Source organism: Panulirus ornatus, chromosome 67 (genome assembly GCF_036320965.1).
Source record: "Panulirus ornatus isolate Po-2019 chromosome 67, ASM3632096v1, whole genome shotgun sequence".
NCBI lineage: Eukaryota > Metazoa > Arthropoda > Malacostraca > Decapoda > Palinuridae > Panulirus > Panulirus ornatus.
This window is the reverse complement of record NC_092290.1, coordinates 10,038,468-10,064,912: the sequence shown is the minus strand read 5'-3', so window position 1 is coordinate 10,064,912 and position 26,445 is coordinate 10,038,468. Positions and strand designations below refer to the sequence as shown.

At 50.9% G+C, this 26,445-nt stretch overlaps 1 protein-coding gene across 8 annotated transcripts in view; it reads left to right on the top strand.

Annotated features, from left to right (window-relative positions):
• LOC139747064 (uncharacterized) overlaps positions 1–26,445 on the top strand; it is a 126,413-nt gene that overhangs the window by 63,318 nt on the left and 36,650 nt on the right. For all 8 annotated transcript variants that reach the window (XR_011712303.1, XM_071658850.1, XM_071658856.1 and 5 more), the window contains one exon: positions 11,331–13,602. Coding sequence is in view for 7 of the 8 variants with exons in the window: in XM_071658850.1 (XP_071514951.1) it covers positions 11,380–13,602 (2,223 nt within the window). In the remaining variant the exon portion in view is untranslated. The remainder of the gene's footprint in view (positions 1–11,330; positions 13,603–26,445) is intronic.

The window sequence follows — 26,445 nt, the reverse complement described above, 5'->3', positions numbered from 1 at the left end:
ACGACGGTACGATCTGGAGCACGACTGTACGACCCTAGAGCACGACGGTTTTTGGACTCGTAGGATATATATATATATATATATATATATATATATATATATATATATACATCAGGCTCTGCCTGCGAGGGGAGTTACACCGCGAGTGAAAAGTCACCTTTGGCTAGGCTGTGTCATTCAGTCTCGTCTAAGAACTTCTCCCTCCAAGGGAGTCTCCATTTCCCTGCAACTGGAAGTAGCGGATCTTTGGGCACCAGGAACCTTTAGAAAACTCTTGGTTCACACCAGGACCCCTTCATAGAAACTGGTCATGGGGTAGTTATGGTATGTTTACATATATACGTATATACATATACCTGATAGTAGTTTCCTTCCATCGCGAGGTAGCGTCAGAGACAGACATAAGAGTTGGATCACCTGCAGACTGACTCTGTCCGTTGGTGTCATGAACAACGTAGCGACGCCAGGGGGTTAGAAAAAAGAAGGACGGGAACTGTGTGGTAGATGGGACGTCTGGGGTGATGGGTTGGGTGGAGTCCACTTATAGGGCGGGGAGGTCAGGGTGAGACGACCTCCACGCCCACCACGCACGGCGTGGGTTGGGCTGCTCCCACCCACACCCACCGCTCGCCCAAAACACAGGCTTGGCCGTGACCACACCCACGGGCTCCCCCCACCACACAGGGAGTGGGCTTGGACGTGACCACACCCACGGGTCGCCCCACCACACAGGGAGTGTGGGCTTGGACGTGACCACACCCACAGGTCGCCCCACCCCACAGGGAGTGGGCCTAGCCATCACCACACCTTCAAAAGTTCACCAAACGCTTGGTTTAAGACCCGCCATACTATTGAACCTCACCATTGGTGAACTTGGGAGACGGGACTCGCCCATCAAATTCTCAACATTCGCCGACGATACGAATAAGAAAATAGAATTGCATAGAAGAGGAAGAGTGACTGTTCGGTGACGTAAGATTTTAGACAAAGTCGATGTAGATGTTTGGGTAACGTACTTGGTTGACGCCGGAAGCAAAGTCGTACAAGGTAGAAGAAATCAAACGAACGTGAATGGTTTCGGAAAGCCACGATTAACGGAACTTCCTCATTCCAACGACGCCCTGGTATTGAGGCAGAGACACGCGTCTTGGCCTTTAGCAAGTCGTACGGTACGACAATGAGTACGAAAGCGTCATCATCAGAGGAGGTCGTTCACAAATCAAAAACTGACGTAAACAAATTCTTCCACTGGGCCATCGAAAACATTTTTGTCAATGGGGATAAGTTCCAACTCCTCCGGTATGGATTGAAGGCATTAGAAAAAAAAAAAAAATGCAAGGTACCGGAAACAGACATCGTTGTATACCGTCAGAGCTGAGGGGAAAAAAATTGTGATAATGTCTGACGACTTTACCCTTAACGAACAGAACAAAGCAACAGTTGCATCTTCCAAAGAAAAAATACAAGGATGGATCTTGCAGACTTTCAAGACGTGGAGGAAAAACGAAGTATGACGCGCTCCAAGTTACTCTCACAAATGGAATACAGTAATGCATGTGTACCAACATCGTCTCACAAGTTAGGCGAAATTTCATTAGGAAGTGTACAAGTGTCCTGTATGGCCTTATTAACGCAGTACAGGAACTGCGTTACTGGGAACAGCTGAAATCGCTGAAGATGTCTTCTCTCAAACACAGATGGGAGAGGTGTATCATTATTCACTCGTCCGAAGGCCCAAAGGTATGGTCTCCATCCTATGCTCAAAAGTGATTCCCTATTGGCACGACAGGCATGGAAGACTTTAACATATTACCCACAAAAATAAGGAAAAAGTTCGATAAGCACGAAAGAAAATATCTTGGAAGGGGAGACTTCGTTACATTGCCTGCGGCCTATGGGGAAGTTTGACATGGGACTGGACAGATATTCACAAAGTGTACCGGACCAGCGGGGCTGTGTTAGCGACCTGGTCATGCGAGCCACGGCTTTCAACAGCTTGGTCGACCAACGACCCACAACTCAGCAGGGGTTTGTGGGGTTAGAAGATCTCGCAGGACAACGCTGGCAAGAGAATGACCTCATTTTTTAAGTTACTTATGACCCAAAATACGCAAAACTCTGCCTGGCCACATATTTATGCAGAAAAAAAAAGATGGAAAGATAGCAAGGGTTTTGTAGCGAGGATCATTAAAACGAAGGACACAACAATTAAGTCTACAACGCCATATTCAGAGATCACGCTGAGAGGAGAATGTTTCGTTCTCTTTCACCAGACGTTTGTATGAGATGAAGGAAAACGACAGAGAATACAAAGAAAAGCAACAAAGCTAATTCCCCCATGCAGAAATATTCGTTATGGAGGAAGATAATGGAGATCTAAAGTTATTTAATCCAAAGGTAATTCCTCCATGCAGAAATATACGTTATGGAGGAAGATACGGAGATCTAAAGTTATTTAATCCAAAGAAAACGAGACATTGGGGAGATATAATGATATCTTTAAGACTTCCAAATGATTTCAGTAATTTTAAGACTCGATAATTACGTTAGATGGAGGTACAGTGATTATAAATAACCTCATCATAAACCATCAGGTCTTCTTTTATCTGTCCTTCCCATATACTGCCTTCCAGCAGATAACCGTATCCCAGAACAACAGGTCTTCTGTTAAGTCCCATCTTCCTACAGATAACCTGGTAACAGACCATCAGGTCTTCTGTTATCTGTCCTTTCGATGTCCTGTTCTCTAGGAAATAACCATATCATAAAACAGCAGGTATTCAGTCATGTTCTTCCCATGTCACGGACCATCTGGTCTTCTGTTATCTGTCCATCCCATGTCCCGTCCTCCAGCAGATAACCTCCTCACGGACCATGAGGTCTTCTGTAATGTCCTTCCCACGTCCCGTCCTCAAGAGGATAACCTCCTCACGGATCATCATATCTGGCTTTTCCCCTGTATTAGGCCTTCGTTGCCACACGAGGACAGGGCCGTAGATAGGGCCATGAAATACCACTCACACACACACACACACACACACACACACACGCCCATGTCATGTTCTTTGTATGAACTCTCAACGGGGTTTCCCAAATCCTCAGCTGGAGGAAGTAGGCTGGGTTGGGCTGGAGAACTGCTGTGTGTGTATAGCTTAGTCGTATATCGGTGCATGGCAGTACCAAGTGAATTCCTTCCTGTATGTCATGAATAGGCTGCTTCTTGTGTCAGGACTAAGCTGTAGTGTATCAGTACTAGGCTAATGTCTCAGTATCAGTATTGGGTTACTGTCTGTGTGTCATGTTTTGCCCAGTGCCCTGTACAAGGAGAGTGACTGTATGTATGTATTAGGCCAACATTTATATACATGTCTGAGGCCAGCGACTCTCTCACGGCACTGGGCGTGTTCCAGCATATCAGCAATAGGTGAACGTCCTCTATACCAACACTGGACGAGTGCAGCACCCATGCCCTCAGTGTCCACATAAGCACAACCCGTCTGCCATGACGCAGGTCACTCTTACCTAACTTACAGCCTTTGCCCTGCGTCACTGTAACCTAACACAGTCTTAGCCTAACCTAACCTAACCTAACTTAGCCAGCGTAACCTAACCTAACTTATTCCAGCGTAACTAATGTAAATCCGAACGTAATTTTAACCTAATGTAAACTGACCTATACTTAACCCAAACTTAACCTTAACCTAACGTAATTTGACAAACTTATATTCACCCTAATACCCTAACCTAAGACGAAATGTGAAGTCACAAAAAATATAATGGAAATTCATGAAAATGTTAGAAACTAGGATTTGGGGGAAATAAAAGCGAACGGTTTAGATCAATTGGTTCAACTCTGCCTAAACTTTCACCGAAACTGAAAGTTTTGTACTCAGTGGGAGAGCAGCTGCGGCTGGCGTGTCGTATATGTGTCGGGAGGAGAGGGAGGGCCGGCCAATTAGCCAGCCGTACTTCCTAGGCTGCTGCTGCTGCTGCTCCACCCTAGAGCTGACGAGCGAACAGTCAGTCCCTCCTGACGAGACCATATCATCATCGCCTGTTGACGAAAGGGAACAACATTCTCGTCAGGGAACTTTTTTCCAAAAGGAGCGCATCATTCCCCCCTGCTACTCGAAATAGCGCAGTCTTGACACTGTACTGGAACTCCTTCATTGGAAGTAGTTCTGAGGTTAACGTAATAATGATTATCATAATGATAATCTGTACATGTAGGCCAGCAGGCCAGGTGGTGGCGATTGAGTAAAATAAACCTTATGCGGGACCTGAGTAGACGACAAGTCGGCGCAAGCTGTACCAACTTACCCTCATGGTCAGACTGAAGACGGTAGACTTAACTAACCCTCCCTCCCTCCCTCCGCCTTTTGTTGCTAGTCTTACCTATAATGAAACGGGGTAACAGGACGTCTGTGTCCCTGGACGATGGTGGTTATGGCCCAAGGCTGCCCCCCGCTTCTCGCCTACCAGGTGTCATTTATCACGTCTCAGAGGAAGTGGCTCGGCAGTTGGCGTGTGTGTGTCCTGCTCGCCGGGGCTAGGCTACACCCGATGCGCCCTCATACCCGCGCTCCGGGTTTATAATATCCTGTGGGAGTAAAGACATTCTTTGACTTTTTATTCTTGGCGCTTTTAAAAAAAACAAATGCTGTCCCTTCCAGAGAAGAGGAAATGATAGCGAAAACCTGCAAATCCTAGCCAGTAATTGCGCTCGCTTGGTAAACATTGTGCAAGAACGATAATATCGTCATATACAAATGATGCTGGCGAGGACAGAGGACAGGTGGTGTTGGGGGGAAAGACGAAAAAAAAGAAATGAAGGAATAATTGACAAAGTAGGTCAGTGGAGGATTATCCACTCGTAGAGAACTGATCCCCGATCGTAACAGTGAATTTGCTTCGATCATGCGCGTTCCCAACTAGCTTATAGATTCCAGCGAGGCTGGAGATCCCATAGGAAAAGAGTCGTGTTAGGGTCGCCTGTGTGCTGCAAAAGTCGTCGCATTCTGTGTCGGTGACTTCGGTTCCGATCGTTTAAGACTTGGGGACGTGAGGACGATTCATCAGTGCTTGGTGGGTCATTTCCGACGTGAATGCGTTTCGTTTATGTGGTGTTTTGTGAGGGATGTGTGGAGGTCAGTGGGTATAGGTGGCTGAAGCGTGAGGCAGAAGCAAGCTTTTTAGAACTCTTTGGGTTTTGGTGGTTTGTTTTGACTTTAGAAATGTTGCCAAGAATTGAGTGCCGAGGATAAATTACTTTTTTTTTTTATATCGTAGTGCAGGTGTTAAGTGTTAGTGGTGGCTAGGCAGCCAAGGACCGCTGTTCTCAAGTGCTGTGTTTCGTCTGCATGTATACATATGAATAAGAAGGCCCGACTCTGACCTGCTTGGCAACACGAAAATGGATGCGAAGGTCGAGGACACCCGTCACCTGACTTTATCAGTGTGATTAGCGTTTGTATGAGACACTCTAGAGAGAGAGAGGGAGATAAGCTTACGACGCTGACGGTTTGTAAACACCGACATTTCCAAACCACCTGATAAATATGATGATACAAGACTCTGCCCCACGCAAAGAGCGAGCATCGACGTAACACATGGCGTGCGTCGCTACCAGGTGTGCGTGGGTTGTCAAACAGCAGATACGCTGGATGGCGGCTGGTGACGATGGTACACGCTATGACAAGAGACAAGACGACTCCTTTCCGTAGATGGGAAGGGAGGGGGTTAGTCAGTTCCTTTTGCTCACTCGGCTGTTGGAGGCCGCGGCCCGCAGGCCTTCATAAACCGCCACATCCTAGTACGTATGATATCGTTTCTAGGTAACTTATTTAGGTTTAGGTTTCTAGGTAACTTATTTAGGTGCTTGTAGAGTATCTCCTCTGAATAGTCCACTGTGTTTGTGACTAGCTGTAGGCGATTTGAGTCACAGATTCCGGACCTGCGATCTTTGGAGTGTTGCCTGTTGTGATTATCACGTAAACAGTCCAGTTTTGCCACTCTAACATGGAGGTATGGAACGAGTGTAGCTAGCTAGATTGGGAATCGTGTCTTCTATAACTGTACGACTTCTCACTTTGAATACAAATAGTGTCATGACAAATTCATCCATGAATTGAAATGTGTTGTAGTTGATTGAGTTGCGGGGTAGGCTGTGTATTGCTCTGTCCTGCATGGTGGGCAGGATTGAGGGGTAGGTGTTGCGGGGGACGTGTGTTGCAATAACACACACACACACACACACTCTGTCGTGCGAGGCAACAGGTGGCGGTGGCCAGCGTTAGGTAAGATTATCATATTGAATTTAACCTGCTGAGAAGGACGGTACAACAACCTTTTGAGTGCAAGGGGGTGTGGCTAGCCTTTGACCTGACACTTACTGTCAGGTCAAAAGGCCAGTCCACCGTGTCATCATCCTGCGCTCAAGCATTGCACCGTTGTGCTCCAGGGGTGAAGGCCAGTAGGACACATAGTTGAACGTAGTGAAAGAGCGTCTTATTCACTCGTTGATTGTACTCGGCTGAGAAATTTGTTGGCGCTCAAGGATGTTAGCGCTCTAGTTTGTTGGCGTTCCAATTTGATAGCGCTCCAGTTTGATATGTAGGTAACAGCTGGGAAGTGGCGGAGCAGGTTTTGGGGAAGCTAGCGTTGCTGGTCCGCTACACACATCAGACGCTGGTCGGTCCGGAAACACTATTGTCCAGGGATGTGGGCCTGCTCCAAGGTCTTCCTGCCAGTAGCTTTCATTTGTTTTAGTAGTAATGATAATTATAAATGAAAGTAATAATGAATGTATCTTCATTGAAACGTTCCCGACTTTTATCATGGGGGTTGAAATGGCTGGGGTTCGAAGCCGTCCAGCCTCGCGGATATGGCCACAGACAGACGGACGGACGTTGTTTTGGTCTGGGACGTCACTTATTTGGCAGGTCATTTGTTTCGCTCTCCACCGGGCTGGCCAGATCCCAGAGGAATTCCCCCTTTTTTTTGTCAGAAAATAAAAAGTCTTTTGTTTGAGCATGAGTCTGTTTCTGTAAGTAAAAGTGAGGTAGCTTAGTTTCCGTTATCTTTTGTAACACCAGGGGAAGGTCAGGGGAACACTTCGTTACCACTTCAAACACCAGGAGAAGGGTAGGCAGGAAGACCATACACCCCCTCCACTCACTCCCCCATCCAGACCTCCTGATGAACGCTAAGACAACGTTGCACAACAGGAATATTCCCTAAATCATCGCCATCATCAAAGTCTTCAAATACTTTTAAGATGAAAAAAAAAAACTGGATCCCGTAGAACAGGTTTGAACGAGCCGCATGTCGAAGCCTTTGGGTTCTGTGTGTGTGTGTGTGTGTGTGTGTGTGTGTGTGTTAGTATGAATGTCGCGAGGTCAAGGGTTCGCATCTCTGAGATTCAGGCACACTCCTCTGGTACGGTAACTTGAAAGATAGTCCAGGGTACACACATTGTTGGTCAAGTGGCGCTGTTTGAGTGCCCCCTCCACCTCCTCCCACCTCGGAAACCACTGGGACACAAAAAACTGTCGTAAAAACTGGGACAACGTGAATGGAAAATGTCCACTTGAATAAGATGTGGGTCAGATGATACCACACCACACACGTGGACTGTCACGCGCAGGGGTATACAGAGGTCGACGTGCTGTCAATAGACTGAACCAGGGGCATGTGAAACATCTGGGGTAAACCATGGAAAGGGGGGTCTGTGGAGCCTGGATGTAGGTGGATGGTTGTGTTTAGCGGCGAAATGGTCGTCTAGATTTTTGGGCTTCAGTTCGCCACGGTGGTAATGGTGTTGTTGGCCGCCTGGCTCGTGTCTTACCCGATGGTTGAAGCAGTTGGCATTTACTGAAAGGTTCTGTCCAGCCAACACGTGTGGTGGTGTAGTGAACATGGGTGTTGGTGTGGCTAATACTGGTGTGGGTCGAGCCACAAAGTGTGTGTGTGTGTGTGTGTGTGTGTGTGTGTGTGTGTGTGTGTTTGTGTATGAAGGTCTTTTATACACGTGTTATCAACTCTGAGGAGCGAGACAGGAGTTTATGAGAGCAGGAGGAAGTCCTCCTCGGCGCAGGAGGAGGAGGAGGAGAAAGAGGACGTAGAGTGTACGGAGGAGGAAGAAGAAGACGCACGACCATAGGAATTGTACCAAAAAAAAAAAAAACGATCGTTGCGTTTCGTGAAAACTCGCTACGTCACGAGGAAGCTCTCCCTAGGCGTGCAGGGAGTTTAGGGTGCTCGTCAGGTACGGGTGTATCCAGGGTGCTCGTCAGGTACGGGTGTGTGGGGGAGAGGTGTCGTCTCTAGGGTGCTCGTCAGGTACGGGTGTGTGGGGGAGAGGTGTCGTCGTTGTCGGGTGTGGCGGGAGGAGCGAGGGTGACACTCGTACGCACATCTTCTCCCCTCCCTGATAGTACAGGAGTCAGATGCATGATGATGTTTGCGGGGTGTGACGTGTATGGATCACCCCGCGTGCTGGGCGTGACGTGTGCGGGAGATGTGACGTGTATGATATGTGACGTGCAAGGATCGCCCCGCGTGCTGGGCTTGACGTGTGCGGGAGATGTGACGTGCAAGGATCGCATCCCGTGCTGGGTGTGACGTGCGGGAGATGTGACGTGTATGATATGTGACGTGCAAGGATCGCACCCCATGCTAGGCGTGACGTGTGCGGGAGATGTGACATGTATGATTTGTGACGTGCAGTGATCGCCCCGCGTGCTGGGAGTGACGTGTGCAGTGAACCTGTCGTAGCGTAGATCTGTCACTGCTGTCGTGTGCAGTAACGAGGGTTAGTGTGGTTGGAGAGGAACCAAATTTGGGTGTAACGTGAGGTGTGTGGTGGTGGTGGTGACGGCTGCATACAGTAGGAAATACAAAGCTTTACATATACACAATACATACATACGTATAAAGGAGCTGTCTGAAGTTACAAGAAAGGAGAAAGTTCCCTCTGAAAAGCATCGGTATAATATGATACGTGGCTGGTGTGGGGGAGTAACATAAGGTAATGTGGCCCGTGGAGCGGTGGTCCAGCAGGCGTGGTGTGAGTCGAGAGACCTGTAGAGGTAGTGGACGATGGGGTGTGTGGCCGCCGGGTCTCACATGATGTACAGGCACGTACGTCTGTATCTCAGGCGAAGTGGTATCTTGTGATGATGATCCGTCCTGACACCACATCCCTCACCCTCGACCCTTCCCCGTAGACACAAATGTGAGGGAACGTTTGAGCTGACGGTGCAGGTGGGCGCGTCGTCAGGAGGGATGACTACCAAGTTCTGTCTGTCGGTGGCGTATCTGGGCACTAAGCTAGGGTGAGGGTACATGGCTGATAAACACACACACACACACACACAAACTACTACTACAACTACTACAACTACTACTGCTGCTGCTACTACTACTACTACTACTACTACTACTACTACTACTACTGCTGCTGCTGCTGCTGCTGCTGCTACTACTACTACTACTACTAAAACTACTACTACTACTACTACTACTACTACTACTGCTGCTGCTGCTGCTGCTGCTGCTGCTGCTGCTGCTGCTGCTGCTGCTGCTACTACTACTACTACTACTACTACTACTACTACTACTACTACTACTACTACTACTACTACTACTGCTGCTGCTACTATTACTACTACTACTGTTACCACTTCTGCTACTGCTACTACTACTACTACTACTACTACTACTACTACTACTACTACCACTACTGCTACTACTACTACTACTACTACTACTACTACTACTACCACTACTGCTACTACTACTACTACTACTACTACTACTACTACCACTACCTGCATGTCTCAGCATTTTTGTGTTGGGTGGAAGGTCTTCAGTGAGGTCAGACTAGCGTATTCTGGACGGGAGACAAAAAGGTGCTTTGATAATGACCTGTGGTCCCGCTTCTCTCGTTTTGAGCGTTCTCAGACCCCGGGTATTCAGTGACCAGCGGGCCATCTTCGTCCCCAGATTGGACTGTTCCCTCGTAAGTGCTGTGGTCAAGATGAGGTCACCAGACACCAATCTCACCCCCTCCTGGATCTATGACACGTATCTCGTGCTGTGATGAGTTCCAGTTTTGTTATCCTGCGTGTGACTGGAATTCTTCGTTCGCTACCAGGTGGTGGCGCTGGAGATGTTTGCCACCTTATGTTGAATGTGTTGGTGGCGTAGACTGATGCCGCGTGTGATGGGTGAGACGAGGCTCTCCCCTGTTGGTTCACTTGCCGTCCACTGCTCAGTTTTAAACCCGACTCTAATCGTTTGAGCCTCTTGGCCTAAGTGATTGAATCCTCCTTTGAAAACTGTTGGTAATGATCTGACATAGGTGATGGGGTAAAATGAAGATGATGATCATGCATGCGTGTTGTCATACGCATGTGGATGGCTATAGAGGACTGAATACTAAGGCGGTATCAGAAGTGACCCCCAACACAGGTTCGTTGCACCGAGTCTGCACTGGGGATTCGACCCAGTGAACTCTACCACACACACACAGTAGAGCGACTGGAGTTACTGTTTGTCTTGTGAAGTTGCAGTGGCTTCGTATTGTATATTGTTGCCGTGTATGGTGTGTGTGTGTGTGTGATTAATTAGGGTTTAAATACAGTTGAATTCAGACAGCAAGAGATCACTGGGTCCTTTCAAGTCTGTTCGTCATGGTGGAGGAGGACTAATTCGTGGATTAATGTGGTAGGAGTACAGACAGGCATGTGGTGGAGGAGGACTAATTCGTGGAGTAATGTGGTAGGAGTACAGACAGACATATGGTGGAGGACTAATTCGTGGAGTAATGTGGTAGGAGTACAGACAGACATATGGTGGAGGAGGACTAATTCGTGGAGTAATGTGGTAGGAGTACAGACAGGCATGTGGTGGAGGAGGACTAATTCGTGGAGTAATGTGGTAGAAGTACAGACAGACATATGGTGGAGGAGGACTAATTCGTGGAGTAATGTGGTAGGAGTACAGACAGGCATATGGTGGAGAGGACTAATTCGTGGAGTAATGTGGTAGGAGTACAGACAGACATGTGGTGGAGGAGGTCTAATTCGTGGATTAATGTGGTAGGAGTACAGACAGGCATGTGGTGGAGGAGGTCTAATTCGTGGATTAATGTGGTAGGAGTACAGACAGGCATGTGGTGGAGGAGGTCTAATTCGTGGATTAATGTGGTAGGAGTACAGACAGACATAGACAGAGGTGTAGACTTGTCGTTCAGCTCAGGAGGAGGAGGAGGAGGTGCAGATGATTTCATATGTTGAGCTCACGTGTTTTTTTTTCTCTGTTTGCAGGTCGTGGTGAGGGAGGCGGCTGGGACTCCCGCTCACGGTCGTGCGGAGGATGAAGCCTGTTTACGTGAGGCCCGAGAGCGGTGACGGCGTGAAGCGGCCCACGTGCTACGTGTGCGGGTACCCGCGGTGCGGGGAGTACCCGCTGGCCGTGAGGCAGCAGGCCACGGGGCCTTACTTCCCCTTCTTGGAGACCCACGAACCGCCTGACGGGGCCGAGCCACCCTCGCCCGACGGCCGCGTTCTCTCCTGCTTCCTGTGCTACTCCTACCTCTCGCAGCAGTGGCAGCTGTACGAACGGGACAAGGTGCCGCCCGTCAAGCGCATCTACTGGCTCAAGCGGGTGGACAACGGGCCGTATACGGGCGTGGAGGTGGGTGTCCAGAGCGAGTATGCCTCGCAGCTGCTGGGGCTGGCGCCGGACCCGCCCCCAGCCTCTGACGGCAAGAGACCCGGGCCCAGCGGCAGTGCGAGGGCTCAGCCGCCGCCGCCTGTCGCCGCCATCCCTCCAGGAGCCTCCGCCGAGGTCAAGAGGTCCAGGATCATCCCTCCTCAACCTCAGCCCCCGACTTTACCTCTGCCGCCTCCCGGGGTGCCGCCTCTGCCCCTGAGTCTGGCAGTGCCCCAGATGGGACCCCAGCAGGAGGCGCTGGACCTGTCACTGGAGGGCCGTCGTGGCACCAAACGTGAACGGGAGGAGGAGCTGGGTCAGCGGGACTCCCGGTCCCGCCCCACGACGCCCCCGAGGACGGAGGTCCTGGACTTGCGGATGCCGGACAAGAACGCCACCACCGAGGTTTGCTACGTGTGCGGCGACCACCACAAGAAGGGCACCTTGGTCGACATATACGCGAAAGAACGAAGTGGGAGCTGTCCTTTTTTTCCGAGCCTGATGCTTCACCCTCGCCCCAGTAAGTCGCATCCTATGGAAGCCTCGGGGCGAGTGCAGGCATGCCGGGACTGCTTCCGGCTCCTGCAGTTCCAGTGGGACGCCTACGAAGTACACAACATCCCGCACACCGACAGACATTATACCCTTCCAAAGAGATCGCTGTCTCTCCTCCCGGATTCGACGGCTTTTGTGTGTTACAAGTGCGGGCGGGAGTGTTCCTCGAGCTCCCTGTGCCTGGTCTACTGTCGGTCCAACAAGGAGAAGGAGCCTTATTACCCCTTCATCGAGAAGTTGGAGCCCCCGGAGGGTGCTTCGCCCATCTCGCCGCAAGGTATGGTCCAAGTCTGCTGTGTCTGCTGCAAGACCTTGCCGCAGGATCAGAAGGAGTTTCAGGAGAGAACCCGAGGCGGGAGTAACAGGTCGCCGGAGTTGAGAGCGAGCGTGGCAGAAGGAGCCATCGTCGGGGGCGAGCAGAGAGGCGGCTGCAGCCCGGTGCCGCCGTCAGTACCTCGTCCTCCTTCTGCCGCCGCCGCGGACGGCGACCCTCAGCTGAACGAGGCCACCTGCTACCTGTGCCACCAGAACCACGCGAGGCAGGCCATGCACTGGCTCTCCATGGTGGTCGAGAGCAGCACTCAGGACGGCATGTACTTCCCCTTCCTCAAGTTCCTGCCGAGGATCGGGCAGAACAGTGTGGTGGAGAACGGGCGGGTGCTGGCCTGCTCACCCTGCCACCAGCACCTCAGCACCCAGTGGGCCGAGTATGAGAAGGATAAAGTGGCGACGGAGCACCGGCAGTTCTCCCTGAGAGCCATGCCTAACAACTCTCACTCGCCGCGCCTCACCCCCGGCCCCAGCCACAACTCCCCCGGCACCTCCCCTCCCGCGGACAGCTCCCCGCCCCACGGGTTCTCGGTGGCGGCGGAGGCGCAGAAGTCCTCCGAAAACATGAAGAAGACGGCGTCTGGTTACGCCGGGCAGCCGCTCCACACGCTGGAGGTGGTGCCCGCGGAGCAGGACCCCAAGACGCCCACGCTGCCGGTCATCACCACGCAGAAGGCCCTGAACATCGCCATCAACTGCTTCGTGTGCAGCTTCCACTCGAAGGCCGGGCAGACGTACGCCCTCCGGAGCAAAGCCCACGGCACGGAGCCCTTCTTCCCGTTCCTGGAGAAGCACCAGTCGGCCCACCCGGAGGCCCGCGTGGACGACTCCTGCGTCCTGGCCTGCCTCTTCTGCTTCCATTCCCTCATCCTGCAGTGGCAGCGCTACGAGAAGGACCAGGTGGCCCACTACGCCAGGCTTTACGACACCTACAACTACAACTGCTTCATCTGTGGCCTTAAGACGTACCGCAAGAGGCTCTACCTCTTCCCCGTCAAGGTAAGTTTGCTCGCAGTCAACACCATAACACCTGGTGCATCCCATTTTCTCTCTGACGCTACCAGCTAGAGGCGCAGAATATTACACCCGCTGGGGGGCGGCGCTGCGTCACACACTCGCGTAGTAATTTTCGTGTCGTATGATGTTGCGTTCGATGGCAACACTTGACATTAACACGACCAACGGTGTCGAACTTCCTTACCATTGGCCTGGAGGGAATGTGGAAATCGGAAGGCTTCCTGAAGGCGGTGGCCCCAAGGGCACGTTTCCCGCGGATTTTCCTCCGGGGGATTGATTTCTTGTGCACTTGGAGGGGGAGGGGTTTACCGGCGCATTTTTATATTTTCCCCGGCCTAAATCGAAAGTCGGCTTTGCGCGTCTTTGGCTTTATGTCGGTAAAAACCATAAAGTCAAGAGAGCATTAGAATTATTATTGAAGATAATGATACTCGTCAAATAGTAGTATTTCTACGCTGAACTCAGTCACTACATATATTGAAATTCCAACTTGACGCATTAATTGTTGACTTGAATGTTACGTACTGTGTTTACAGATTTGAGCGCTCAAACCCATGAGTTTCTGTGCTTCATTTTCTGACTTCCTACTAGCTAGCAACTCCCTTGTCAACGTTCGCTTTTTTTTTTTTTATTCTTTCGCTTGATTAAGCGTAAAATATCCAGTATAGCAGGTGCCAGAGCCATAGCCAAGTTGGCAGCCATATTGTTTTCTTTGTTTTGACGAAGCGGGAGACCGACAGCTGAGCGGTTGTATTCCTGTGGCGGGCGTTCGTTCGCTCAGCTGCTGGTGCGTCGCCAGAAACGAGCTCCCGGGAGAAGATTCGCCGGGAGGAAAACAATGGCCGTGTGACACCGCCGTGACGTGACAGTTGACAGACGAGGCGCCGAGTGAGTGCATCACGCCTCTTTACCTTCAAAGCCCTTCCGAGCTACGTGGCTTATATACCAGATGGTTGGGTGGCCGCAGTCACCTAGCGTACTTACAGCTTCCAGCTGGTGCACTTAACGCCACCTGCCGATGTACTGACTGCTACCAAGTTGGTATGTTTACTTCACTGGCTGTTATATTTACCATGACCAGCTGGTATACTTTACCTCCAACGGTTGGTGTATTTACCCGTCTACCAGCTGGGATACTTTCCTTAACCAGCTGGAATATGTACCTCCACCAGCTGGTGGACTTACCACTACCATCTGGTACATTTACCTCTACCAGCTGTCGTACTTAACTCTCCACCAGTTTGTGCTCTTGCCACTGCCACAGCTGGTGCACCTACTTCCACCAGCTGGTGTACTTCCAGCTACCTGTTGATATATACTTTTACCACCACCAGTTCATGTCCCTAGCTGGTATGATTACTATCACTAACCAGATAGCAGTCCTACCATCTGGTGCACTCATCATTGCTCCTTGATGTCCTTACCGGTACCAGTTAATATATTAACTCATCACTGTCGGCTCGGTCATTAACCAGTTACCAGCTGGTGTACTTACCCTTACCAGATGGTGTACTTAACAGTGCCGTAGATGTGCTTTTAACAGCTGGTGTACTTCCCGTTACTGGTTGGTGTACTTACCACTGCCAGCTGGCGTACTTATCAGTGCCGTTGATATCCGTACTTATGTACTTAGTGTTACCAGTTGGTGTGCTTAACACTCCCAGGTGGCGTGCTTACCCTTACTGATGTACTGAGCACCCCACGCTCAGGGTGTGAGCGGCAGCGCAAAAAAGGGATGGCAGACGTCACTCAGGATCTCTTGATGGCAGTGTAACCCACCAGTGGACTGGCTGACCAGATCAACCCCGTTGGCCATATAACCCAGCTCGTTGGTTTGCCAGAAAAACCGTTCGCCACGTAAGTTGGTGGCCGACTGGTTGTATTGCCGTTGACGGTGATGGCGTTCCACCACATCTTGTCTGTTTGCACTGTCTGTCTGTCTGCAGTGCAGTGCAGTAAGCGCTTCCTTCGCCCGGGTTTCGGGGAGGGGGAGGGTGTGGGGTGGGGTGAGGTCGTACGCAATGGAAAACGGGGATGTTGTTCAGCACTTCCAGTTGATTATCGTAATGGGACGCTGAGAGAGAGAGAGAGAGAGTATTTTCAACCCGACAGACGCAGGTGATGTGCTGTATGGGTCGGCAGCTGGTCCCGACACACACACACACACACACACACACACACACACACTGTTCAAATCCTTATCATCATTTCGTGTGATTATCATATATATATCCTTGAGGGGAGCGGGGTATGTATGACAGACCTTATCGCCTCACGATCACATTCCCTTTTTAACGCACTATCGTCTCGTCTGACCTTGAAAAACGGACGGTTCTTTTTGAAACGCGTCGCTTCCAGTTCATACACCTAACGGCCAGACAGACATACGCCATACTTATTATTATAGCCATTTTCGTTAAAAGAAAATGATATGGTATAGACGTACGCGATTATGAGAGAGAGAGAGAGAGAGAGAGAGAGAGAGAGAGAGAGAGAGAGCGTAACAGGCCACAAAGATTACTGTCGTACCCCTTCACATTCTGCGCGTCCGCCTCACAGTTGGCAATGTGTGTGTGTGTGTGTGTGTGTGTGTGTGGGAGAGGGAGACACACACCCACACCCAGCCTAGCATGCACTGTTGTTCTTTGCCATCAGTCACAGGCGGGTATTATAGTCCACGCTCCCGCCACCCCCCGATGACTTATTTTACCTAAGAGGTCGCCCACGCTTACCCCCGTGACACACACGCAATTGGGAAAACCACCTCCTCCTCCTCCCACACACACACACACACACACACACACACACCAGGTGGGCCCCCCCTCGCAAGTTCGTCCAGATCCTCCGTCGTGGTCCAGTGGTGTCCCTCCTCCTGCCCAGCCCCAGCCAGGAGAAGGGGGTAGGTAAAGGCGAACTGCTCCTCCTCCCCCTCCAACCTCAGTGCGTCTCTGTAAACTGGTGATAATGAATCATCCTGTGGGGGGAAAAAATTGATTCTACAACTGGCTCTGTTCTGCTCGGGTTAGGGGCTCGATCAATCGAGACGCTCCGGGTCTCCGAGAAGAAGAGGAAGAGGAGGAGGAGGAAGAGGAAAAAGAGGTATTGATCTCTTCTGCACATCTGGCTGGAAGCGGCCCCATGTCCAGAGTGTGTCTTGGCAACATTCTTATGAGACAGAGGAAGGAGCAACCCTCTTAGACATGTTGATTCAACTGTCAACTTGAAGGTATATATATATATATATATATATATGTAGGGAGTGTGTGGATATATACGTGTTTGGAGGACACTGTGCGTGAGATCTTCCAGCAAGAGTGTGAAGGTCTCGTACAACCACAGACACATGGTCGATCATCACCTAGTTCCATGGTAGGGTTCCATGACCGGCCTCTAAGAACATATGAGATTTTCCAGCCTCCTCCATGCTGGAAGGCATACTTGTTATTCAGGGTGGAGTTCCCAGTAGATCTGTCCCTCAGGGTGGGGTTCCCAGTAGATCTGTCCCTCGGGGTGGAGTTCCCCGTAGGTCTGTCCCTCAGGGTGGAGTTTCCTGCAGACCTGTCCATGAGGATGGAGTTCCCCAGTAGACCTGACCCTCGAGGTGGAGTCCCCAGTAGACATATCAGTTCTAGGGTCGCGTCAGGACGAGAGGAGGAGGAGGAGGTGGTCCTGAGTGGCAGCCGGAGGGACGTCTGCTAACAACCCTCTGGCTAGGGTAGTGCACTGTGGTCTCCCTGACGTGCAGTTGGTCTCTAACGTGCAGGTGGTCTCTGACATGCAGCTGGCCCTCTCTTTAACGCGCAGGTGGTCCTTTCTGATGTGCAGGTGGCCTCTCACGTCCAGGTGGAACTCTGACATGTAACTGGCCACTCTGACATGCAGGTAGCCCTCTCTGACATGCAGGTAGCCCTCTCTGACTTGCAGGTAGCCCTCTCTGACTTGCCGGTAGCCCTCTCTGACATGCAGATAGCCCTCTCTGACGTGCAGATGGCCCTCTCTGACGTGCATATGGCCCTCTGACGTGCAGGTGGCCCTGTCTGACGTGCAGGTGGACCTTTCTGAGCTACGGAGTGGAGCAGGTGTGTGTGTTCTCTCTGCCTCACATGCACTTGGGTGGTTGTCATTCAGACCACAGCTCATCCTCCTCCCCCATCTTACCTAATGATACTTAACATGTAACTCACACGACTCTTGTCTTCTTTTAACCTATGTTTTTCCTGTCATTGAGCGGTGAACATAACGCGCTGACAACCCCTGCCAGATGGGAGGATCTCGTCGTAGAGAAAGGTCATGAGGTGGGACGACGCGAGTGTCTGCCATAGCTGTAGGCCTGGGTAGGATCAGGGTGGGTGTGTGTGCATTGAAGGTCACTGTGATGAAATCTCCGGAGAAAGGCCAGTGATAGTAGGGCTAGGTGTTGATGTGGGGGTTGGTGTTGACGTTGAGGGGGTTGGTGTTGATGTGGGGGATGTTGGTGACGGTGAGGGGGTTGGTGTTGACGTTGAGGGGGTTGGTGTTGATGTGGGGGATGTTGGTGACGGTGAGGGGGTTGGTGTTGTTGTTGGGGATGTCGGTGACTTTGAGGGGGCTAGGTGTTGATGTGGGGGATGTTGGTGACGGTGAGGGGGCTAGGTGTTGATGTGGGGGATGTTGGTGACTTTGGGGGATGTTATTGACGTTGAAGCGGTTAGGTGTTGATGTGGGGGATGTTGGTGACGGTGAGGGGGTTGGTGTTGTTGTTGGGGATGTCGGTGACTTTGAGGGGGCTAGGTGTTGATGTGGGGGATGTTGGTGACTTTGAGGGGGCTAGGTGTTGATGTGGGGGTTGTTGACGTTGAGGGGGTTGGGTAGGTGTTGATGTGGGGGATGTTGGTGACTTTGAGGCGGGTAGGTGTTGATGTGGAGGATGTTGGTGACGGTGAGGGGGTTTGGTGTTGATGTGGGGGATGTTGGTGACGGTGAGGGGGTTGGTGTTGACGTTGAGGAGGTTGGTGTTGATGTGGGGTATGTTGGTGACTTTGAGGGGGCTAGGTGTTGATGTGGGGGTTGTTGACGTTGAGGGGGTTGGTGTTGCTATAGCAGCAGGTGATGGTGACATTGAGGGGGTGGGAAGTGTTGCTATAGCAGCAGGTGATGGTGACATTGAGGTGGTGGGAGACGTTGCTATAGCAGCAGGTTATGGTGACATTGAGGTGGTGGGAGACGTTGCTATAGCAGCAGGTGATGGTGACATTGAAGGGGGTGGGAGGCGTTGCTGTAGCAGCAGGTGATGGTGACATTGAGGGGATGGGAGGCGTTGCTATAGCAGCAGGTGATGGTGACATTGAGGGGATGGGAGGCGTTGCTATAGCAGCAGGTGATGGTGACATTGAGGGAGTGGGAGGCGTTGCTATAGCAGCAGGTGATGGTGACATTGAGGGGATGGGAGGCGTTGCTATAGCAGCAGGTGATGGTGACATTGAGGGAGTGGGAGGCGTTGCTATAGCAGCAGGTGATGGTGACATTGAGGGGAGGGAAGGGAAGAGGGGGAGCGGTGGAGGGGGAGACATGGTAGGAAAGACTGGCTTGGGGTGAAGGTTGGGGAGGGGAGCTGTAACCAGTGTGGGGTGGCAGTTACACAACCAAGGTCGCCCCGGTCAACGCCACGGGCCACACCAACACCAGGCGAGCTGCAGGTGTGGGTACGACACTCCTTCCCTCCCTCCCTGTTTCCTGCACCACGACGGTACGTCTCATGGCCACGACGGTACGACTCGTGGCCACGACGGTGTACGTCTCATGGCCACGACGTTACGTCTCATGGCCACGACGGTACGACTCATGGCCACGACGGTACATCTCATGGCCACGACGTTACGTCTCATGGCCACGACGGTACGACTTGTTGCCACGACGGTAAGCCTCATGGCCACGACGTTACGTCTCGTGGCCACGACGGTGTACGTCTCATGGCCAAGACGGTACGACTCATGGCCACGACGGTACGTCACTGTCGCTTGGTACCGTCGTGGTCAAAAGTTTTATCCCTGTCGAGTGGAGTTGAGCTTTTAGCTCCGAGATTTTTATCCTTGTCAAATGTAGTAAATTTTTTGTATCGTTTTTTTTTTTAATGTCAAATTCAGTATAGCTTTTTTGTCGAGATTTTTATCCTTGTCAAATGTAGTAAAGTTTTTTATATCGGTTTTGTTTTTAATGTCAAATTCAGTATAGCTTTTGTGTCGAGATTTTTAAAATCCTTGTAGTAAAGTATTTTTGTATTGATTTTGTTTTTAATATCAAAATCAGTATAGCTTTTGTGTCGAGATTTTTATCCTTGTCAAGTGAACTTCAAATTCATGGGAAGACAACGGGTCATAACGCGGTTCAGAAGTGGTGGACATTTGGGACATCTCGCTACCTAACGAAATGGAACTTTATCCTCGCAGAAACTTCTGTACTAACTGACAGATTGCTTGGCCACCCGCCAAATGTAAGACTTCCTACTTAACTTGACAGTTATCACTGTGGTCAGCAAATTTAATGGAGAAAATTTAAGTCAAGAATTTTACATCTGTGTGATTTTTATTCACCTTTTTTTTTTGTTTTTTGTTTTTGTAAAAGTAGGGATAAAGTAGGGGTCGGACCGTTCGGTGGAGAAAAGTAGTTTTTTTCCGAACATGTTAAAGATTTATTCATTTATCACATTCATGTTAAAGATTTATTCATTTATCACATTCGTAATATAATTATTTATATACTTTTTTTATTGGTACTTGACCGCGGAGTGAGTCAGGCCTTTTTCGGGTGCGATAGACTTTCCTGAGCCTACCCGTGCTAATGTCTTTGATAAGACTGTCTTTAATCGTGAATCCATTAATGTCGGAATGATTTGTGCTCGTCTGTGGATCAGTTTATTTCATTCCGTGTCGGCGGTTGATGTGGTTGGATTAGGGTCAGAGGGTCACCAGGTGTGTAGGCTGGTGCGGGGGAGGGAGGGTGTTGCCGAATCCAATGCTGATATTATCTTTCGGATTTAAACATCATTTTTTCCCAGTTTTTTCTTTTCTGGGATGTGTGAAAATTGTTGTTTACTTCGTTCACAGGGAGAGTGCTTGTATGGATCATAATATCATTCTACTACCGTAAAATGTATGTTATACAACGATTAAGAATACGCTTCTTGCGCCTGGCAACGCGGTTTCCGTCGAAGGCGTCCACTGAGTTTATTTGAATTTTGTACAATTTCCTCTACATTGCCGTCATCGTAAATACATCTGGTGCACTGTAACTAGGTGCACTCCACGATTACTTGGCTTCCCTCTCAAGTGTTCGCTTTCGTCGTATAACTGGTTTAACAACTTTGCAGAGAGCAAGATGGATGCATGCAATTGCTAACGTTCCAACCGTTCTTTTCCGGGTGTTTAGGTGAGGTGTAGAGTGGCCGCAGCTGGTCTACACCCTCCCGCTCCAGCGATAGTTACCCACACCTGGTCCACTCCTCCAGCCTTAGTTACCCACACCTGGTCCACGCCCTCCCGCCCCAGCGATAGTTACCCACATCTGGTCCACATGCCTTCCTCCTCCAGCCTGAGTTACCCACACCCTCCTCTCCTTGCAGCCTTAGTGACCCACACTTGGGCCACACCCTCCCGCTCCAGCCATAGTTACCCACTCCTGGTCCACACCCTCCCTCTCCAACCATAGTTACCCACACCTGGCCCACACCCTCCCGCTCCAGCGATAGTGACCCACACCTGGTCTACACTCCCTCCTCCTTCAGCCTTAGTGACCCACACCTGGTCCACACCCTCCCGCTCCAGCCATTGTTACCCACACCTGGTCCACACCCTCCCTCTCCAACCTTAGCTACCCACACCTGGTCGTCACCTTTACCCTTCAGTCCGTAAAACTCCTGTCCCACGGGGGGCCCCCACCCTAAACCCACCCCCACAGCTCGACTCTCTTCAACCCTTGATCTAGACCGCACGGTGACCCTCGCGTATCACGGCCGGGCCCTACGACCTGAAACCCCGCGGCTAAGGTCAATGACCCAGGCCATTCAAGGAGTGTAACTCAGTCATTTTCCAGTATCCTCCAAATGTTTCGTACGCCATCAGGTGATGGTTTTACGCCCAACATATCCACCGGTTCAGCCCCAGCAAACGTTGCGTACCTGGTACACAGATTTGTAGGATTGTATGGGTCCAGGAAGGCGGGAGTTAAGGAGATAAGAGGAGGAGGAGAGGAAGAGGAGACGAGGAAGAGGAAGAGGAGGTTATGATGGGTGTGCTGGTTAGGTGGTGTGGTGTGTGGAGCTCTAGACTACACCATTGGTCTCCAGTGCACAGTTATTATGGTGAGGGTAAGGGAGGTGTACCACTGAGAATTAGTGCGACGTTGTTGTCCCAAGGTGCCACATGCCACTGAATGATACTCAGCGAGCCTCTTGCAGGGAGAGGGTACGTACAGACGGTTGAAAAATCATGGTGTTGAGTTATGAAGATTTTGACATCTGTGGTTTACGTGAGGACTTTACTCGGTCGCACACTCACTGGCATTTGACCTTCAGGTTCGGTACACACACACACACACACACACACACACACACACACACACACACACACACACACACACACACAGTGGTCTAGAAATGTTTGCGCAGGTATGGTACGAGTTGGGTACCTTCACTTGTAGCAGACATCCAGAAATATCTGGTTTCGCCTCACATTTGCGAGTGACACTGTACACCTAACTCGATTGTAATATGTAGATTATGTAGAAAAAAAATAGAGATGAAAGGATTGAGCTTAAAAGGTTTAGAGTGCACGGAGCTTGAACATGCAGGAGGGTGCAAGGCATGCACGGAATACAGATAATTCGTGGTGTGATATATGGGGGGCGGGGGGATGGTGCGACTCGCTGCTAGTGGACTGAACCAGGGTATATGAAACAGTCAGGGAAAGCCAAAGAAAGGTCTGTGGGGCCTGTTTATGGACAGGGGTCTCTGATACTATACTTTTTTCCACCGTTGCCCGTTATGTGCTCTCTCTCTCTCTCCGCACATAACACACAAATAGTAAACAAACAGACACGCACACCCCTTGGAATGTCCGCACGGCAGCTCGGGAAGCCATCCACGTCCACTGGCTTGGACCGCATTGACGTCAAGAGGTGTGGTGGTGCTGTTGGGCTGGGCAGGGTCAGTGCAGATCACCCGACGAGTGTGTTTTGTGTCTTGTAATATTTAGATTACACCTTGTGCGTGTAAGAGGGGGTGGTGGAGTGGCCCTGGTTCTGGGAGATGTTGAAGTGGTGTTTGTATTGTCGAAGAGACTGATTACGTGGACTCGTGTTTGTCTAGGGAGTGTACTGGACTCGTGTTTGTCTGGGGAGTGTAGTGTCTGATGGTTGTATACGTCCGGTGGAACAGGGTTCAAGAGTGTGCTGGGAAAGGGAAGGGTGCGGCATCGCTCCGGGTGTAGGTGCGGCATCGCTCCAGGTGTGGGTGCGGCATCGCTCCGGGTGTGGGTGCGGCATCGCTCCGGGTATGGGTGCGGCATCGCTCCGGGTGTGGGTAAGGCATCGCTCCGGGTATGGGTAAGGCATCGCTCCGGGTGTGGGTGTGGCATCGCTCCGGGTGTAGGTGCGGCATCGCGCCGGGCGTGGGTGCGGCATCTCTCCAGGTGTGGGTGCGGCATCGCTCCGGGTGTGGGTGCGGCATCGCTCCGGGTGTGGGTGCGGCATCGCTCCGGGTGTGGGTGCGGCATCGCTCCGGGTGTGGGTGCGGCATCGCTCCGGGTGTGGGTGCGCATCGCTCCGGGTGTGGGTGCGGCATCGCTCCGGGTGTGGGTGCGGCATCGCTCCGGGTGTGGGTGAGGTAACAGTTCCAGGAAGAGGAGGGTGGGTGAGTGGCGTTATTGTAACGTGACATGTAACACAAAGTAACAAACGCCACATCAGCCCTACGCCCCTACGCATGATTGCTTTGGGGGAGCTCGCCCCCGCCCCTCCTCCTGTGGCGTGGGAGACGGCGATGTTTATATCCCGAGCACGACGGTACGATACGGTACAGTACGGTACGGTACAGTCCCCTGGTCCGCGAGTGTCTATCGGCGTCTTCGTACCTTCCCCGAAGGATCGCGTACCGTAGCCAGGCTTAGAGGGAGGAGGGGGAACGCGCGCGCGCCCGCGCGTGAGAGAGAGAGAGAGAGAGAGAGAGAGAGAGAGAGAGAGAGAGAGAGAGAGAGAGGGGCAGGCGCAGGCGTGTGTACCGTCACGCTTAGCTTAAGGGTAAGATAAGCCTGACAGGTGATAAACCCCCTTCCCCCCCCCCCCCCCCGCTGCGGCCGCTGTGACCCACTGGGGGGAAAGGGGGATAAAAATGGGGGGGGGGGGCTAACGAAGAGTGCAAACACAGTTGCAGAGAAATGTCATATTTTTTTTTTTATTCCAGCTTGGCGGGCGTTGAGGATGAGGGGGTAAGGGGGGGCTGAGGTAAGGTCCCTCGGGGCCCCTCTCTGGGGGCCCCACGGGGGCGCGGCGCCCCTCCTGCTCACCATCATGTAAGGGGGTTGGGGAGGGGAGAGTTGGCGGGCTATTTTCACCATGTGGGCAAGGACGTCATCACCAGCTGAGCCCAGATATAAATACTGCGGCCAGCCTGACATAATCTGCGGGAGGACGCTGAAATATTAATAATAATAATAATGATAATAATAATAATAATAATAATAATAATAATAATAATAATAATAATAATAACAATAATGATAATATTAATGATAGTAATGATCATGATTATGATAATTATAATGATAATAGTAATCATGATAATTATAATAATAATAATGATAATAGTAATAAGAATAGTAATGATGATAATGATTATAATAATAATAATAATAATAATAATATTATCCCTGGGGATAGGGGAGAAAGAATACTTCCCACGTATTCCCTGCGTGTCGTAGAAGGCGACTAAAAGGGGAGGGAGCGGGGGGCTGGAAATCCTCCCCTCTCGTTTTTTTTTAATTTTCCAAAAGAAGGAACAGAGAAGGGGGCCAGGAGAAGATATTCCCTCAAAGGCCCAGTCCTTTGTTCTTAACGCTACCTCGCTATCGCGGGAAATGGCGAATAGTATAAAAAAAAAAGAAAAATAATAATAATGAAATAGTAATAATAATAGAATAATGATAGCAATATTAATGATAATGATAATAATGATAATGATAATAGTAATAATACTAATAGTAATCCCTTGGGATAAGGGAGAAAGAATACTTCCCACGTATTCCCTGCGTGTCGTAGAAGGCGACTAAAAGGGAAGGGAGCGGGGGGCTGGAAATCCTCCCCTCTCATTTTTCTTTTTTTCCTCCAAAAGAAGGAACAGAGAAAGGGGCCAGGTGAGGATATTCCCTCTCAGGCCCAGTCCTCTGTTCTTAACGCTACCTCGCTAATGCGGGAAATGGCGAATAGTGTGAAAAAAGATAAAAGTAATGATAATAATGATGATAATACAAATAGTAATGATAATAATGAAAGTAATGATGATAATGTTGGATGTGTTTATGGGGTCAGGGTGTTGGTTGTAGGTTGGGCAGACTCAGGCCTAGCCTAGCCTATGCCCTCACCTCTTATGATGATAAGAAATCTCGCATCAACTGCAGCTAGAAGACGACACCTGAATGAGGAAGTGCTCACACTAGTCTGCCTCTTGAGGGAAAAGCCGGGAGGTGTAGGTGAGTGGATGGGAGGACCGGTCAGATTAAACAGACTCTGAAACACATACGGGAAGTGTGGGGAGGTTGGTAAACTGGCGGGAGGTGGGGAGGTTGGTAGACTGGCGGGAGGTGGGGAGGTTGGTAGACTGGAGGGAGGTGGGGAGGTTGGTAGACTGGAGGGAGGTGGGGAGGTTGGTAGACTGACGGGAGGTGGGGAGGTTGGTAGACTGACGGGAGGTGGGGAGGTTGGTAGACTGGCGGGAGGTGGGAAGGTTGGTAGACTGGCGGGAGGTGGGGAGGTTGGTAGACTGGCGGGAGGTGGGGAGGTTGGTAGACTGGCGGGAGGTGGGAAGGTTGGTAGACTGGAGGGAGGTGGAGAGGTTGGTAGACTGGCGGGAGGTGGGGAGGTTGGTAGACTGGCGGGAGGTGGGGAGGTTGGTAGACTGGCGGGAGGTGGGGAGGTTGGTTAACTGGCGGGAGGTGGGGAGGTTGGTTAACTGGTGGGAGGTGGGGAGGTTGGTAGACTGGAGGGAGGTGGGGAGGTTGGTAGACTGACGGGAGGTGGGGAGGTTGGTAGACTGGCGGGAGGTGGGGAGGTTGGTAGACTGGCGGGAGGTGGGGAGGTTGGTAGACTGGCGGGAGGTGGGGAGGTTGGTAGACTGGCGGGAGGTGGGGAGGTTGGTTAACTGGTGGGAGGTGGGGAGGTTGGTAGACTGGAGGGAGGTGGGGAGGTTGGTAGACTGACGGGAGGTGGGGAGGTTGGTAGACTGGCGGGAGGTGGGGAGGTTGGTAGACTGGAGGGAGGTTGGTAGACTGGCGGGAGGTGGGGAGGTTGGTAGACTGGCGGGAGGTGGGGAGGTTGGTAGACTGGCGGGAGGTGGGGAGGTTGGTAGACTGGCGGGAGGTGGGGAGGTTGGTTAACTGGTGGGAGGTTAGCTTAGGATGGGAATTGAATTCACTGTTAGAGAGGCGAGAGATGGACCAATCAAAATCAGACTTGATATATGGTGTTATCGTTCATTGATCACGTCGTAAATGTGTTTTGTATATATATATATATATATATATATATATATATATATATATATATATATATATATATATATATTATTCATATACTATTCGC